Below are 16,895 nucleotides of genomic sequence, written 5' to 3'. Positions count from 1 at the left end.
ATGTTGGCAGTAAGGATTGCAAGAGTTTTATACAGGTAATAAGCTCCTGCCTGGCTTATAGGGTGCAACACGGACACGTCACATAAGCTGTCAAATAAACATGTATACAAGCTTCTGATGACTGTCAACAGCTGACATACATAAAGCTGGAGTATTCCTACACCAAATGCTATTGCTGGTTATTACACGCTTGTTTAAAACTATAGAGTGTACACACAGGCAAGTTTGCATTTTGATAAGAAAATTTTTTACTGCAGTCATGGGTCTTAAAATGTGTCTCAGAGCTAATATAAGTGTGTTCCTTCATCTTTGGACACTTAGGGCCCTATTTTAACGATCTGAAACGCAAGTGTCAAAGCGCGAAGCGCAAGTAACTTTGTGGGCGGGTCTCGGCGCTGTTGCTATTTTCCCGGCGGGATAAATGGCTCTTGCGCCCGGCGCAAATCTAAAATGGGTTGGTCTGAAGTAGCTTCATTATTCATAGGTGTGGTTTGGGCGTAACCTGAAATAAACCAATCAGAGCGTCATCCAACATTTCCTTTAAAAGCAGGTGCGCAAGTTCCATTATGGATTGCTATTATTATGGCGTATCTACCAGGCGCACACCAGGATCGGTTCACAGCCGAGGAGACTGATGTTCTTGTAAGAGCAGTGAAAGACAGAGAAGTTGTGTTGTATGGGGATGGGAGAAACCCACCCAAAACAGCGTCATGATTTCCATCATCTCATGTGTTAATATTTTTTTTAGTGTAACAATTTATGATTTGCAAAAATAACTGTTGCATCTGTGTAGATTACATGAGCAAAGTGTATGCGCGTTGTGCACGCTATACATTATGGTCAAGCATGCGCCCCTAAAATAGCATAATGAACAACGCGCAATGCGCCACTGACTTTAGACTTGGGGCCCTATTTAAACGATCTGAAACGCAAGTGTCAAAGCGCAAAGCGCAAGTAACTTTGTGGGCGGGTCTCGGCGCTGTTGCTATTTTCCCGGCGGGATAAATGGCTCTTGCGCCCGGCGCAAATCTAAAATGGGTTGGTCTGAAGTAGCTTCATTATTCATAGGTGTGGTTTGGGCGTAACGTGAAATAAACCAATCAGAACTTCATCCAACATTCCCTTTAAAAGCAGGTGCGCAAGTTCCATTATGGATTGCTATTATTATGGCGTAATTTACCAGGCGCACGCCAGGAGCGGTTCACAGCCGAGGAGACTGATGTTCTTGTAAGAGCAGTGAAAGACAGAGAAGTTGTGTTTTATGGGGATGGGAGAAACCCACCCAAAATAGCGTCATGATTTCCGTCATCTCATGTGTTAATATTTTTTTTAGTGTAACAATTTATGATTTGCAAAAATAACTGTTGCATCTGTGTAGATTACATGAGCAAAGTGTATGCGCGTTGTGCACGCTATACATTATGGTCAAGCATGCGCCCCTAAAATAGCATAATGAACAAAGCGCAACGCGCCACTGACTTTAGACCAGTTTTTTTCTGGTCAGTGGCGCAATTGTTTAATGGAACAGCAAAATAGCACCAGGGATTGTTTGCGCCGGAACACGCCTCCTTTTTTGCGCTGAACCGCCCAGGGAGCGCAAGTTCATTCACTAGTTTAGCGACGTGCTTCTGTGGAGGGAAAAGCGCGCTTTGCGCAGGTGCAAAATAGGAATGACACATGCGTTGGTGTACAAAGTCAATTGCGCTGGGTGCAAGATAGGGCCCTTGTTTTTTTTGGTCAGTGGCGCAACTGTTTAATGGAACAGCAAAATAGCACCAGGGATTGTTTGCGCCGGAACACGCCTCCTTTTTTGAGCTGAACTGCTCAGGGAGCGCAAGTTCATTCACTAGTTTAGCCACGTGCTTCTGTGGAGGGAAAAGCGCGCTTTGCGCGGCTGCAAAATAGGAATGACACATGCGTCGGTGTACAAAGTCAATTGCGCTGGGTGCAAGATAGGGCCCTTAATGATAAAAAAATAAATCTCAATCCAAAAATCCAAAATTTAATCCAACAGAAGAGTGAAATAAACATTAATAAATCGTTTAGTTTTTATTTATATATTTTATTTTAAAAATGTGAATTATATCTAGCCATTCAGTTGTGTTATCATACTTACAGTACCACACTCCACAACGTTTTTTTTCTGCTTTCCAACAGTTAGTGTACTAGTTTATCAAGGAGACAACAGTGTCAGTGATGTGTTGAAACAACAGAGAAAAATCAAGGCAAATATCACCTGTGAATATTCTTACAGTTTTATTTCCAGTCCTGCTCCTGTGCTGTATGTGAACACATTTTTGGACATTGTTGGAAAAATTGAGCAAACTTGTGAAAGTATGAAATGTGTTTTAACAGAGTTTAACAGTGTCAAAAGTTGAAGAAACACTCATAAATTATCTTAAACATGTCTGTTGGCAAATGTGGCACAGAAGCGCTTCTGAAATGGTGTTTGGTTATCTTGACACAGTTAAATGCTGCTCGGAGGTGACATAAATGCATTTACACAGCAACTGCATAAAAAAACACCACTCCCAAATGCAGAAATCTGACTCCAGGAGGAATGATGGTGTTGGTGACTTTAAAATTGTCTTTTCCCCAGGATTATGGTGCACATGATACCTAATTGAAAAAAAATAAACACATAGGTAGATATAGTCTTTTTTTGAACATTAGAAGCCTCACAGAAATGTGTAAGGTCTATAAAAGGCAAATTTTCTTAGAAAGTAATTGCTTGTCCAGTAATGGTGAAAAGATGTGCTGGAAGTGACATTAAATTCACTGTAATTATGTTCCTGAGGTGAGATGAGGAGAACATGAAACTGAAGTCCAGTATGAGATATGTCTTCATTAAAGAACAAACTCTGGCTGACATTCAGTGACTTCATGTTGTAATACTTGCACACGGTTACACGACCGCAGGCACACATACACACATTCAGTTTTCATACTCATGGATCTCTTTCACACACACGCACACACACACACACACACACACACACTGCTGGAGTCTATCAATGTAGCAGTGATTGGGCTCCCGAGACCACAGCGCTCCTTTGAACCCATATAATAAGAGAGTGAGGTATCTTTTGCATCTCTTTGTGCATTTGTTTATGTGTGATAGTAAGGGATTGTCGGAACTTTTAGAGTTTTCATTTTGCTGCAAATCTTTTTTCAATTTTCAAGTTGTTTTTAGAACTTTAAAATATAATGAAAGTGAAAGTTATTTTGTAGTTACATTCTATAGAGGTTTTTAGATTATTCCTTGGTTTTTATGTATATGTAAGTGCCTTAAAATGCATTTAAATATATAATAATATAAATGTCACATGCAGTGGCGTTCACGGCAGAGGGTTGGGGTTACTTGAGCCCCTGCCCCTTTGAGGTCCGACACTAAAGTGCCCTTGAGGTCCTGTCTACATGCCCCAATTTCTGCCGAGGGGGACACCCCAGAAAGTGGACCAGTAGAGGGGACACGTCACGGACTCTCTCAGCCTGCTTGTTAGCAGTGTTTCAGCTTGAAAGGCTGCTTCTTCTTCTTCTTCTTCTTCTTCTTCTTCTTCTTCTTCTTCTATCAAATGAAGAAGTCAGTAAGGTTCTCAATAAGCCACCTTTACTATGCTTTGGGGACCAGTTACTTATTGGATTTATTTTTGCTTTTATTTCTTGATTGGAAATAAATAAATATGTACATTTTGAAGTAGAGATGCTGACAATGGTGCAACTTAATTGGACTTGACAAACCAACTTAAACGAATAGGAATAGTAAAAAAAAAAAAAAAACTTATCTCAAATGAACAAACTGAACATGGAGTGCTATGGACAAGTGAATTTTATGGGATTGTTGATGTGTCGCTCCAGGCTAACATCGGAGAAATAATGTGTTTCTTTCCATGTTCCTGAGCACATACATTGACTGTGAATTGAAACCAGTTTCGAAGAGGAAAGCTATAAAAAGAACTGCATGCAACAGTGCTCTGAGAACACTGCAGAGCAAGAAAGGAGCATGCCACAAAAATTGGCCCCAATAATTCAATTATTCCTTCGAACAAAGAAACAGGAGAGCGAGACAGAGCTAATTCTGTGTTGCAGTGTGAGAAAATCCCTTTGCTTTGTGGTGAATTAAGATCTTCACGTTAGATCGCTTTTTAATACGCCACATTTCCGTAATAATGGTATATTTCATGCTCTCGTATTTCATTATGGAGTAGGATTTATATGTCATAACGGAGCAAAGATAGCCATAAAGTGGCCAGGAATGAAGGAAGAATGGACAAATATAGGGTAGCAAAGAGAGATGAAACGGAAGATAGAGCATCTGTTTTTCATGCCGGTCAGATTACAGGGGCTGACACCATAAATCTTACTTCTTCTCGGATGGAGAAAAGGAGGAGGAGGACAGGGGGACACTGACAATGCTCTCCTGAATTTCAACACATTCAGTTGGCAGGGAAACCAGTCTCACAGACTCGGTGACAGTACAGTGATTACTTTCATCAAGTAATCCAGTGTTTCGGAGTTGGACAAAAACATTCATTCATTTGTTCTTTCATTTATTGAAAGATCGTAAACTTTAATTGTCCAAAAAACACATTATGAATTTGAATATACGAATGATGGCAAGCAAGCATATTGTACACAGAGCCAAATATTGAGAAATGTTTATGGAATCAAATAGTTGTATTAGCTAATTTAATATGGTGAATTGAACAAAAATTAAAAAAAATAAACAAGCAAACAAACAAAAAACAAAAACAATACAAATATTAGTTTTATGCTATTGATACAGTCCCATTTAAAATATCGGGGTCATATTTTGCTTTTTGTTATTGTCTTTCATGAATACTTCAAGGATGCATTAAAATAGTCAAAAGTTACAGTAAAGGTATAACACTGCAGAAAGTACATCTTTCAAATAAATGCTGTTCTTATACTTTTTAACTTTCTGTTCAAAGAATCCTGAAAAAAAGTGATGTGATATTTATGCAAAACCACTGAGCAGCAAGTCTTTTCGACGTTGATAATAATAATAAAAGAAAAAACTCTTAATCAGCATATTACTGCATTAATACTGGATTAATGATGCTGAAAAGTCAGCTTTGCATTACAAAAATAAATTACATTGTAAAATATATTAAAATTGTAATAAATATAACCAAACTGTAATAATATTACGAAATATTACCATCAAAAAATCCAACCTCAGAATGATTGATTCCAAACTTTTGACCAGTGATGTAGCTAGACAGGTAATCCCTCATATATTTCACAGACACGAATGAGGGGACCACAAGTCCCAAAAAGGGGCAAGGTTTTATCGAAAACTCAAAAAGTTTCTTAGCTGTCAATTCATTGTGATTCATAAATGAACCTTGCATAGGGAAGGATGTGTAATATTGTGCCATAAAGAAACGTAAATGTATATGGGGACTGATGTTATCCGTCTGTGACTTATGAACAAAACTTGCATCTCCCGTCTCTGATTAGGTTCTCCAGCTCCAGCACAGTGAACATCCACTCCACTAGAGCAGATGAATCCGGCACTAGACATCAGGTGCTTTGACTAGCAAATTTGGCAAGCGAATGATAATACTCCAGCACTTTGACTACTATTCAAGTACATCTCAAAAGCAGAGATTACTGCGCGTATCAGTTTTTTGATGGCTTTTACCTTTACAGTTGGGACTGAATGAATACCTTTGGTAGGTCGGAGGCTGAAAGACACATCTCTGTGCCAAAGATGTAATTTTCTTCCTTTTCTCATCCCTTCACATTTGCGCATGGCCCAATTTAAGCTGTCTGAAAGGAGCTCCCAATTTGGAATTCAAAGTCTAAGCAATTTTTCAGAGATTTCATTAATCTCCATCCTATTATTTGGTAGGTCTTCTTAGATCTTTTGTACCGTTAGAGTTCGCCGTTCGTGGCTTATTACTCTGCTGGGTTTGTTTCGCTCAGAGACTTTACTGGGGCCTTGAAAATGGATTTCAGAATATTTACATGTTTGGTGCTTCCCAGTGCCCCTCAAGTAATTGAGCAAAGATATTTGTAGTAATGAGATGCCATTGAGGAAATCTAGACAAGATATTGGCAGCAAGATGTGGCCTGTTCAAAAGCATTTTTGTCAATTAATTGTAAGGTCTGCGAAAAGCAACTTGCCCAATCTGGTTAAAATTGGCCCTGCTGCCTGTTACTTGCAAGTTTCCAGAGGGTGTTGGGGAATTTTATTGGGCTTTCATCTTGTGGGGTGCATTGCAAGAACCTCTATGATCTTTCAAGTACATTTCCACTGCGTTTCAGTGGCAGATTATATTTTCAGCTGTGAGTACACAGAGAATACAGCAGGAAGATTTCGGTTTGATGGCTTGATTGCTTGAATTCCCGTGCTGACAGGCACTCATGAATGAGTCCTGCTGGGTACTTTGGCTCAAGTTTTCTCCAGAGCTTTATAATGCAGTGGCTTTGACTCTCACCTTTCTCTGCATGTCTTCTGATGCTGCTCGCAAGGAAAGATCCCCAGTTTCCACCGTTATTCTATTTGATATCACTGTTTAAAATTTCATAGTGCTGCAGAATTGTAATCATGAATTAGTCTGAATGAAGACAGAATTGGGCTTTCCAGAGCCAGAATCGGGTGAAAGATTACCCGTGTTGTGCAGATTAAACCAAAGAGGAGAAAGAAAAGAGTCTCTGATAGAATGAAGAAATTTCAAGCACTTCTTCTTGTAGATCTGACAGACCATAATTAAACCTATAGACCTAAGTGGAGATACCTAAATCAGCAAATGGCAAGCTGCTTAAAGGGAATCTCATTTTAAAATCTAGTTTAAATGCATTGTTTTCCACAGAATATGTTTAATACTTGAACACAACAAGAGTTAATCATTTTCATTTGTGTGCATCAATTACAATACATAGTATATTTATATGTATAATAAACAATAATTGCAATACATTTATAATCTATACAGGAATTTATTTTATTTTATGTTTAATTTTTGTGGACATCTGTAAGCAACAGTTTCACATGATTCTTCAGAGATCAGTGTAATATTCTGATTTGATGCTCAAGAAACATTTATTATTATTATTATTATTATTATTATTATTATTATTATTATTATTATTACGGTCAAAACAATTATGCTGCTTAATATTTTTTGTGGAAGCTGTGATAAATTTTTCAGGATGTAAAAAAATTTACTTGAAAAAGATAGTAATAATAATAATATTATGAATATATATAAAATAAATAAATAAATAAATATTAACTGTTACCTTTGATCAATGTAATGTGTTGATCAATGCCATTTCTTGCTGAATTAAAGTATTCAAAAAAGAAAATGCTAAAAAAAAAGATTATTGATGTCAAACTTATGAGCATGTACATATTACACCTATTTATAAATATTATATATATATATATATATATATATATATATATATATATATATATATATATAAATATATATATATATATATATATATATATATATATATATATTAGAGTTGTTCCGATTCCGATACTAGTATCGGAAATATCTCCGATACCACAACAAATTCTGGCATCGGCATCGGCGAGTACATGAACCCATATACCGATCCGATACCATTTTCTTAAAAAATACCTAGTTATGACCGCAAGCTTTGCCTAACTGCTGCACGGTTCTTCTTCGCTGCTCAAAATGCATTGAAAACACAGGAAGTTGTGCTGTGTTGCCACAAGCAACCCCTGTTTAGAGCAGCGAAGAAGAAATGAAAACGCGTTAGCAGCCCTGATCTATATATGACTGGATCACTCATCACATTCTAAACTGCCAAAAGACAGTGAAGCCGCTTCTATATTATAGATCAGTGGTTAGCAGTATGTCTCTGTAGTACCGGTAGTTACAGACTCTCGAGTATATTCAGTACCGGCAACTGCGTTCAGTCGCTTCCGTGTAAGTCAAAGCGCAGGGCTCCAGACAGTAGCCGAATATATACTAGTGTCTGTGAATATTAAACTGCAAAATACTATTTAAATATTACTCCCGCAAAATCTACATCTCTGTGGGTGACTGGCACAGATGCGCGAGAGCTCGCTGTTTTGTAGTCTCTGCTGTGTGTCATGAGGACACGAACGCATAAACCGTCACTTCATGAGAATTTACCGTTTCATTTGAGAATACTGTCATATCATAAACACAGACACTCAAAGATCTTCATGGCAGCCCATTAAAATAAATGTTTGGTTTACATGAGTAAATTGACAATATATAAAGCTACTGTTGTAGCCTACAGTAATAATAATACGTCTCTATAATAATAATAATTATGCCTAGATGGTTGCTTGTTTTTTACTTGTTTTGTTGTAAAGAGATTATCTGATTAATAGATCTTTTTTTATATTCCTAGACTTATTTGTTGCAGTTTTTTTATACAGTTATATTGTAAAACTTAAATACCTTTTTTAGTTTGCGGTGTTAGATTTTTGGCTGCATTTGAAGTTCTTTTTTGCATATGAAAATAAATAATACTGTCAAATTCATGTTAGATAATAAAAATACTGTAATAAATACAGTAGTTCACCATGTATTTGTTCATGTTTTATTGAGGGATCTGTCTGAAGCACACCATAAAAAGAATTCTAGCAATTTACACAGGGCTAGTAGTATATACAGCTGTATATACAGATACACACCCAGGTATCGGATCAGTACTCGGTATCGGCCGATACCCTGAGCCCAGGTATCGGAATCGGTATCGGGAAGAGAAAAAGGCTATCGGAACATCTCTAATATATATATATATATATATATATATATATATATATATATATATATATATAGCTGCATAAATTTAAATTCAAACATTTAACATGGTAGAGATACTATAAGTGAGAACACAACGAATCAATTTGGAATTTTTATGTTTTTTTATCAAATCACTAAAATATAGAGTTTGAACTGACATGCATAAATTAAGTAGCTTACCGATTATATATATATATATATATATATATATATATATATATATATATATATATATATAAACAAGTATGCCAAATTCATCACGAAATACTTTAAGTGGTGTATAGTGGAGTAGTCTCATGTCATCTACATTATTGACCTTTCAGGTGTCCAAGCAGCAGGCCAGAAAAGCCTTTTTGTCTAAAGGTCCGTAAAATGAACAAACGCAGTCATAAGAAACAGAACTGAGCATCTGACTTCATGTCCTTGAGAGTGAGCTTGTTTCATAAATTCCTCCATTAGCTCCTGGGCTTGCCCTGCAGCAAGCTTTCTTTCTTGCCCATTAAAACCCATCGGGGGACAGGCCTGTAAACAGTCCATCCCTACAACTTTGATAATGGCCGTGTCTGTATCCAATTGTGGTGGCCATCTCAGCCCTCTCCCCTCTCTACTGACGTCCCACTGTGGCTTATTACCAGCATGCAGTGATCTCGTTCTTGCTAGCAGCTAATGTCCTGCTGCTCACATTTATCCTGCTGTGAGTCTCCTAACCCCAAACACGCAGACGAGTGATCTGCACGCACACGGGCACGTACACATGCTCTGGCTCTCTCCCAAGATCTGCGGCCATTTAGCCCATCAAGTGCAATGATCTTTGCAGGAGGGCAGACGGAGGCTTGGGGCAGAGAGCATAAAGGGAGAGAGGGGCTGTGGATGAAGCGTTTAGTGATGTATGAGTCAGGGATTTCCCTCAAAGTGCTCATATTGTGGGCTTAAGTGAGTTAAACACCCAAGAGGCTGTTTCAAGGGGTTGAAGTGTGCGTGTAGTTTACAGTATTTACTGTACATTCCTTTTTATGACATGGCAAGGTTTGTTTAGGTTGTAAAATGTGATGTAGAGTGATTTACTAAAAACCTGATTTTACTGTTAAAATATTTGGAGTCAGTAAGAATGTTTTTCAAAGAGGCCTGTTATTCTCAAGAACGCTGCATTTATTTGCTCAAAAATACAGTAAGAACTGTAATTTTGTAAAATATTATTATAATTTTAAATAATTATTTCCTATTTGATTATATATTAAAACATAATGTATTCCTGATTTCAAAGAATAATTTTCACAAGCCATTACTCAATTCTTCACATGATCCTTCAGAAATCATTCTAATATGCTGGTTTAGTGCTCACTTATTATTAATAATATTATTATTATCAGTGTTGAAAAAGGATTTGCTGCTTAATATTTTAGTGGAAACTGGGATTTTTTATTAAGTTTTTCCAGGATTCTTTGATTGATGGAAAGTTATTTGTATTTGTCTGAAATAGTAATTTTTAGTCTTTTGTAACAGTCACTTTTGATCAATTTAGTGCAACCGTGCTAAAGTAAAAAAAAAAAAAATATTAAAAACATTTGAGATTAATCATTGAGATGTGCATTGAAGGTCTAACTTGATGGTTACTTTACATTACATTTTTGGAGTCATTAAATCAAAACTTTTGTTCAAAATGGTATAACAGGTTTGTTGTTGTTTTATATGTTTATATAAACATATAAAAAATAAAAAAAACATGGATGCATTTCTTGACACATTTTTGAAAATTGACATGAAATATTATTTGGATACTGTACATATTTTAATTTAATTTGCTCTAATATATTTAGCAAAAAGAAAGGCACTGGTCTGTAATTGGTTTGATCAGAGTCAAGTACCCTGGAAAGCTCATTTATGCGTGTACACGTTTAGCTATAATTACAAAGGCCATTTTTTATTTATGTCTTCAAAGATGTAGTAAAACAAACCAAATTTTAAGTGGCCCTCCCTGTTTGAAATGCTCTTAAATCAGCCAAGTCATGTTTTGCTTTAAATGTAATGATGTTTGTCTGAGTGTTACATTTGAGAGCATCTTATATGAACACTACTGCGTCTGTGAGAGGTACTCAGTGTTTTGTTTTATTTTATTTTTTTGTAGGGCATAATTGCTGAAAAATGTCACCCGAAGTTAGCTAAATATGACAAAACCTCCTTTTGGGCAGAGACATGAGGTTCCTAAATAAACGAAATAATTCTTAATTTTAAAGTGAAAAAAGTTTTCCGTTTCCTGCAATGAGTTTTCCATTTGTGTCGACATATAAGCATTTATTTACCCTGAGCCGAATTCTGTCTCAAGTAAAATGCCTTCACAGATTTCACTTCTCTCTTTCACTGTCCTTAAATTATTCAGCACACAAAAACATCTCAAACATTTATGAGCCCATTCTTAGAGGGACGCGTGAGAAGTGTGACCTCGCTGTTTGGCATAAAGGACTGGCTCAAACCGAGACGAGATAATGGATCAAAGCATAAACACACACCACAGTCGCTTCAGCCGGGATACACACAGACATGATCCAGGAATTAAACCGCAAAAGAGTCTTCCAGTAATAGCATTACAGAAATGACAGTGTATCCAGCCTGTAAAGAGCAGATCGGCTTAAAAAGTATCATAAGGGGAAAAAGCAGAGCTGTCAGCATGAATTAATTTTTCCTTATTCTCTTCTTCTCTTTCCACATAAAAGTACGAAAGAGAGAACTATCAGAAACAGGATAGAGATCTAGAAAGTGCTGCTTGTGGTAATGGGAATAATAAGGCAGATTTGGTGAGATGGCAGTAAGCTGAGCGCGTCATTACGCATTCACTGAGATTAGGTTATGTCATCTCTCGCTCTCTTATAAAAGAGCAAAATAAAGAGAAAGAAATGAGGATGGATAGACGGCGCTTACAGTGAATGAATAGCATCTGATTGCAGTAACCGCACTGCCGCTGTTGGACATTGAGGGCAAGCAGATCGGTTAATTGAAAGTGATCTGCTAATGAGGTAAATTGACTACATTACCCACATCTGCCTGTCTCTCAGGGATGGCACAATGGGGGCTGAGTTTCTCATGCTGACTGTAATGGTCTCAATTATGTGGTTGTCTGAAACAGTGTGTCTCCGTGGCTGAAAGGTTAAGGACTCGGACTGTTTCTCTTCTAATGAACCCCCTCCCCGAACCGTCAAACAGCACCACTCTGCCCCACTGCCTCTATCCTCTGCTCCTCGACTTCTTCTCTTCTGCTCCTTTTGTAAAGTCATTTTACAGCCTCTCTCTCACGTCATGTCATCTTCACTTGGGGATGTAGTGTGGAAAGTAGGAAGGAAGGAGGAATGAAACAAAGTTCAAATTAAAAAGGAGAGAAGAAGAGGAACGAATGATGGATGGATGGACAAATGTAGGAAGAGGTGAAAAAAATAATAACGTAGGTTAGAATTAATCAATGGACAGGAAGGACGAAAAAAGAATGATGGATGGACTGAAAGGAGGAGTGAATGCATGAATGAATGAATGAACAAGACTGAAACAATAAATGAAGGACATATGTAAACTGACTGAGGGAATGATTGAATGAGTGGAAAATAGATGAGGGAAGAATGGAAAGAAAATAAGGTTGTTTCAACCAAAGAATGAGTGAATGATAGAAAGAATGAAGGAAGGGAAATAAAGAATGACTGAGAGATCGAAGGAATGAAGAAATGAGTGAATGATGGAAAGAAAGAATGAATAAAGGGTGTAAGTAAAAAGTTAACAGTGAATGAAAGATGGATAGAAAAAGGAGTGAATTAAGGAATGAAAGACCGAAAAACTAAGAATAATCGATGGATGGAAAAATTCAAGGAGTAAATTGAATAAATAATGAAAAAAGAAAGGATAGGAGGAGGGAGGAATGAATAACGCAAGGAAGGAACAGATGAAAGAATGAAGTAATGATGGATGGAGAGAGTAGGGTGGAATAAGAAATAAAGAAAGAAAGAAAGAAAGAAAGAGGATTTAATGAATAATAGGACTGAACCAATGAATGAATGAAAGACTGAAACAATAAATAATGGACAGATGGTTGGTCGATTGGATGGAAAGAAGGAAGGATTGAATGAATGCAGAAGGAGGAATGAGGAAAGGAGGAGGAGTACATTCTTAAAAAGGAAAGAAAAGATAAATAAATTATGGAAGGAAGGATAAAATCAATAAAGAAGGAGTGAATAGGAATGAATGAACAATAGCACTAAACCAGTGAATAAATGACGGGTGGATGGAAAGAAAAAAGGAGTAAGTGAAAGAACAAATAAATGATTGGAAAGAATGAGAGTGATGAACGGAAGGAGGAGTGATTGATGAAGGGAAGAAAAGAACAGACAAATCAATAATGGGTTAATGAAGTAAAGATTAAAAAGAAATACAAATAGGAATAACTAAACCAATAAATGAAGTATGGAATGAATAAGGAGAGGAAAGAAGGAAATAACAAATTGGTTAATGAATGAATGGCTGAACTAATGAAAAAAAGAACAGACAGAATGAATCAAAGCATAAATGAAGAAAGGAAGGAGTGAACTAGTCAAAGACTGATGGAATGAAGTCGGGAAGAACGTTCAGACATTTGTTGTGTGTGTGTGTGTGTGTGTGTGTCACAGGAAACAGAGATCCTGAACACTGCAGTGCTGAACGGGAAGACGGTGGCGGTGCCGGTGAAGGTGGTGACGGTGGGCACAGACGGGACGGTTACAGACGTGTCAGACGCTGTGCAGTGCCAGTCCACCGATCAAGACGTGGTTAAGGTCAGTCCGTTGAGTGAAATTCAATCATACTGATCCACTCAAAAGAACAAACAAACCATAGCATGTTGACTTTTAATCAGTATAATAGGATTCAAATGAAGCTCACAATAAATTTCATTCAAACCGAACGAGGTTTGTCCAGTGATTAATGGAGGTGAGAATTATACTTACTAGAATTGTAAAAATGCTTCAAAAATCAATCTGAACTTGAACGAATCTGTTTGAAAGTTCTTTTGAAAGAAAACGCATCTCAGTGGCAGTCCTCCACCTGTCTGCTCTCACTCTGACACTTGTTTAATAGAGATCCATTTCTCTATTTCTGTATCAGCATGTTTCAACAAGCTGGCAAGAAGTAATGCATCGTCCCTTGTGAAAAAGAAGCATACTTTAGCATACTGGTAAAAAGAGTTACTACGGAATCATATACAGTAAGTGTGAACTGAATGTAATATTTTTGAAAATTTGCTGACAATTCACTTGCTCACCAGTGGATACTCTGCAGTGAATGGGTGCCGTCAGAATGAGAGACCAAACAGCTGATAAAAACTTCACAATAATACAAAAGAAATCCAGACAATTCCAGTCCATCATTTAACATCTTGTAAATCAAAAAGTTGCATATTTGTAAGAATCACCTCCATCATTAAAGAAAGTGAAAAATGGAAGTCAAGACATTTGCCATGTATGGTAACCCATACTCATAAGGAATCTTAATTTAAAACCATTGTCTTCTGATTCAGACAAGACCATTTTTCACAGAACAACAATATTATGGATGTTTCTGTAATTTTTTTTTGGGGGGGGGGGGGGGGGTTCTTTCAAATGCCTCCAGCTGGGTCTCGGTCACGTATGAGCTCAGATTCAATCATAGCGTATATAATTATGATATGTTTGATTACGCATGAGACGAAACAAGACTGGATTTTTCTAGAGATGGTAATTTGTGTTTGACGGGCCTATTAAGTTGAGGTTGTTTAGACATGAAATTCTCTCATTTTAAATGACCCAAAAGACTTATACGCAATCAGCCTCCACTGCAGGAGTGATTTAATGCTGAGGATATTCGTAAGAATGTTTTTCATTGCTAATTTCAGTGTATTTCTCCACAGTTAAACACAGCTGTGCTTCAGCTAAAGCTCTCTCTTAGAAGCATTAAAGGCCCTGGTCGAATGCAAATGATCAAAACGTTGTATATGTTTACATAGACTGCAGTAATCCAACATTCAGCCTAACATTTCATTCATATTTATGAGTAAAAGTTTTAGCTTATTCCAGTTCAGACTATAGCTGAAGATGAAAATGACTTCAGATATGCCGTGGAAATGGAAGATGTGCAGTTATTACCTTAAGGAGCTATTTCTACCTGATATGATCCTTAAAATGTCTTCCGCTGGTTAAATCTAATGCAGTCAGGCTGATTCTCTCATTAAATATCCAGGTAATAAAACCAGGAAATTTAGATGTCACCACGTGAAGCACATATTTAGCCTGAAGTCAGAGTGTCCCTCCAGTTTAAAACTTAACTTTGAACTGTTAACTTTACCAAAGTTTCTTAAACCGGTCATTTTTTTAGAGACAGAATCTCCTTTATGTGGCCTGACTAGAACAATGAAGGTCAACACAACATTTATCACCTACTATGTAAAAATGCTACAGTAATAAAAAAAATTGTTAATTGCTTAACTGTAAATTACCTTACCATATGTATATTGAAAATATAAATAGTTTAACATTGTATTATATGTAAACTTTAACATTTATGTTTTTAAAGGGCATTACAAATTATATAATTAATTGAATTATAATTACAATTTGTTATCAATAATTAATATTATGTTTTGTGACATTTAATGTTATTTGATTAATGCTAATTTCAATATTTTAGTGTCAGCCTTGTATATACTGTATACAGCCCCCCTTTTGTTTACTGTAAATTTAAGATGATTTTAAAATGTGGTTTTCTATTACTTTTGTCTCAACATTTTGCTGAGATTTTTCATCTGATGTCTTCAAATCATTAAATAATTCCAAAAGAAATGTGCATCATGCACAATCACCTTTCTTTCAGCCCACAGTCCCAATTTTAACAAATTATTTCAGTAGTTCACTTACTTTTACAATAACATGCTATGGAAACTGGGGCATATAATAATGTGTTGCAATTACTCAATCAAACCTCAGCTGATCATGTGAAAATTTATCCATGAAACATTTGTAGAATGTCAAATCATTTTAACTGATGGGGATTAATGTTATGTAGACAAGTGTGTCATCGTAGCTAAATAATGGATGACTGGGTGTACACGCTAGTGCATAATACATTTGCTTGGATCACAGTCACTGTAGTGGGTTAGAAAGATAACCATTTTTATATGAATTTTCCATTTCCTTGGAGACTGATTCTCTGCATTCTTTGGAACTAAATGGTTATAAGGAGTGTTTCAGATTTCGAAATATTTTGTTTCCCCAGAGAGTGAAGAGAGGGGGGGAAAGCAATTTTCTTCCTATCATGACCACCAATGTGGATATTGGATCATTTTGTATCATTTTCTCCCAATTAATTTAATACAGAAACCCATCAGCCAGCCCCTAGCCACAACAATAGTTAAGGAAAATAAATGCAACGCATAATAGACTAAATTACACAATCTTTTTAGCTTAAGCGCCAGTGGCAACATTTTGAATAGCTATATTGTGTTGCATTATATCATGTTAGTACATGCTACGTAGAAAACATTAGCATTTTTATCTTTATTAGTGATTTAAAATTGGTCAAAGCACACTTATTTATACATTTCTGTGCTGTTGCTAGTTGTTCAATTCATTTTTTTTTTCAACTATTCTGAAATGCAGACTTAAATAGGAGGTCTTTATGTAAAAAAAAAAAAAAAAAAAAAAAAGTGAAGCAGCTGTTTGCTGACATGAGGTTCACACATTCTGCATGTTTCCAGACTAGCTGTTGGCTTTTTTTGATCAGTTTTACTGATGTAACCTGCTTGAGTTACTAGCCACACAGCTCAATATGTCTGAAGTGCAGACTGTAAGTACATCTCTTCTGATTTTGTCACAAATTGTGAGAATGTTGGCAAGTAAGGTCATTCTGACAACAACTTCAAATCAAAGCGACTGAAGTTCTTTCAATCTTGTCACAAACAGCTGGATAAATTTCCAACTTCTGAGAACTTCAAGCGCATATATGAGTGTTTGATAGTTGACCTTGATTAAAGTATGTCATTCTCACTCATCATATTTCAGTTTTGAAGTTCCTGGAAGCTATGTGCACTCGACATTTGCACTTGTACAAAGAAGAGCACTTCCTAAA

At 36.5% G+C, this 16,895-nt stretch overlaps 1 protein-coding gene across 1 annotated transcript in view; it reads left to right on the top strand.

The window, feature by feature from the left end:
* Nucleotides 1-16,895, top strand: part of LOC113107395 (transmembrane protein 132C) — a 210,893-nt gene that overhangs the window by 165,891 nt on the left and 28,107 nt on the right. Inside the window, exon 5 of the mRNA XM_026269881.1 lies at nt 13,430-13,573. Within this exon, the coding sequence (XP_026125666.1) occupies nt 13,430-13,573 (144 nt within the window). The remainder of the gene's footprint in view (nt 1-13,429; nt 13,574-16,895) is intronic.

This window comes from Carassius auratus, chromosome 8, assembly GCF_003368295.1.
Source record: "Carassius auratus strain Wakin chromosome 8, ASM336829v1, whole genome shotgun sequence".
NCBI lineage: Eukaryota > Metazoa > Chordata > Actinopteri > Cypriniformes > Cyprinidae > Carassius > Carassius auratus.
Note: the sequence above shows the minus strand (reverse complement) of the source record. Positions and strands in the feature narration are given on the sequence as shown.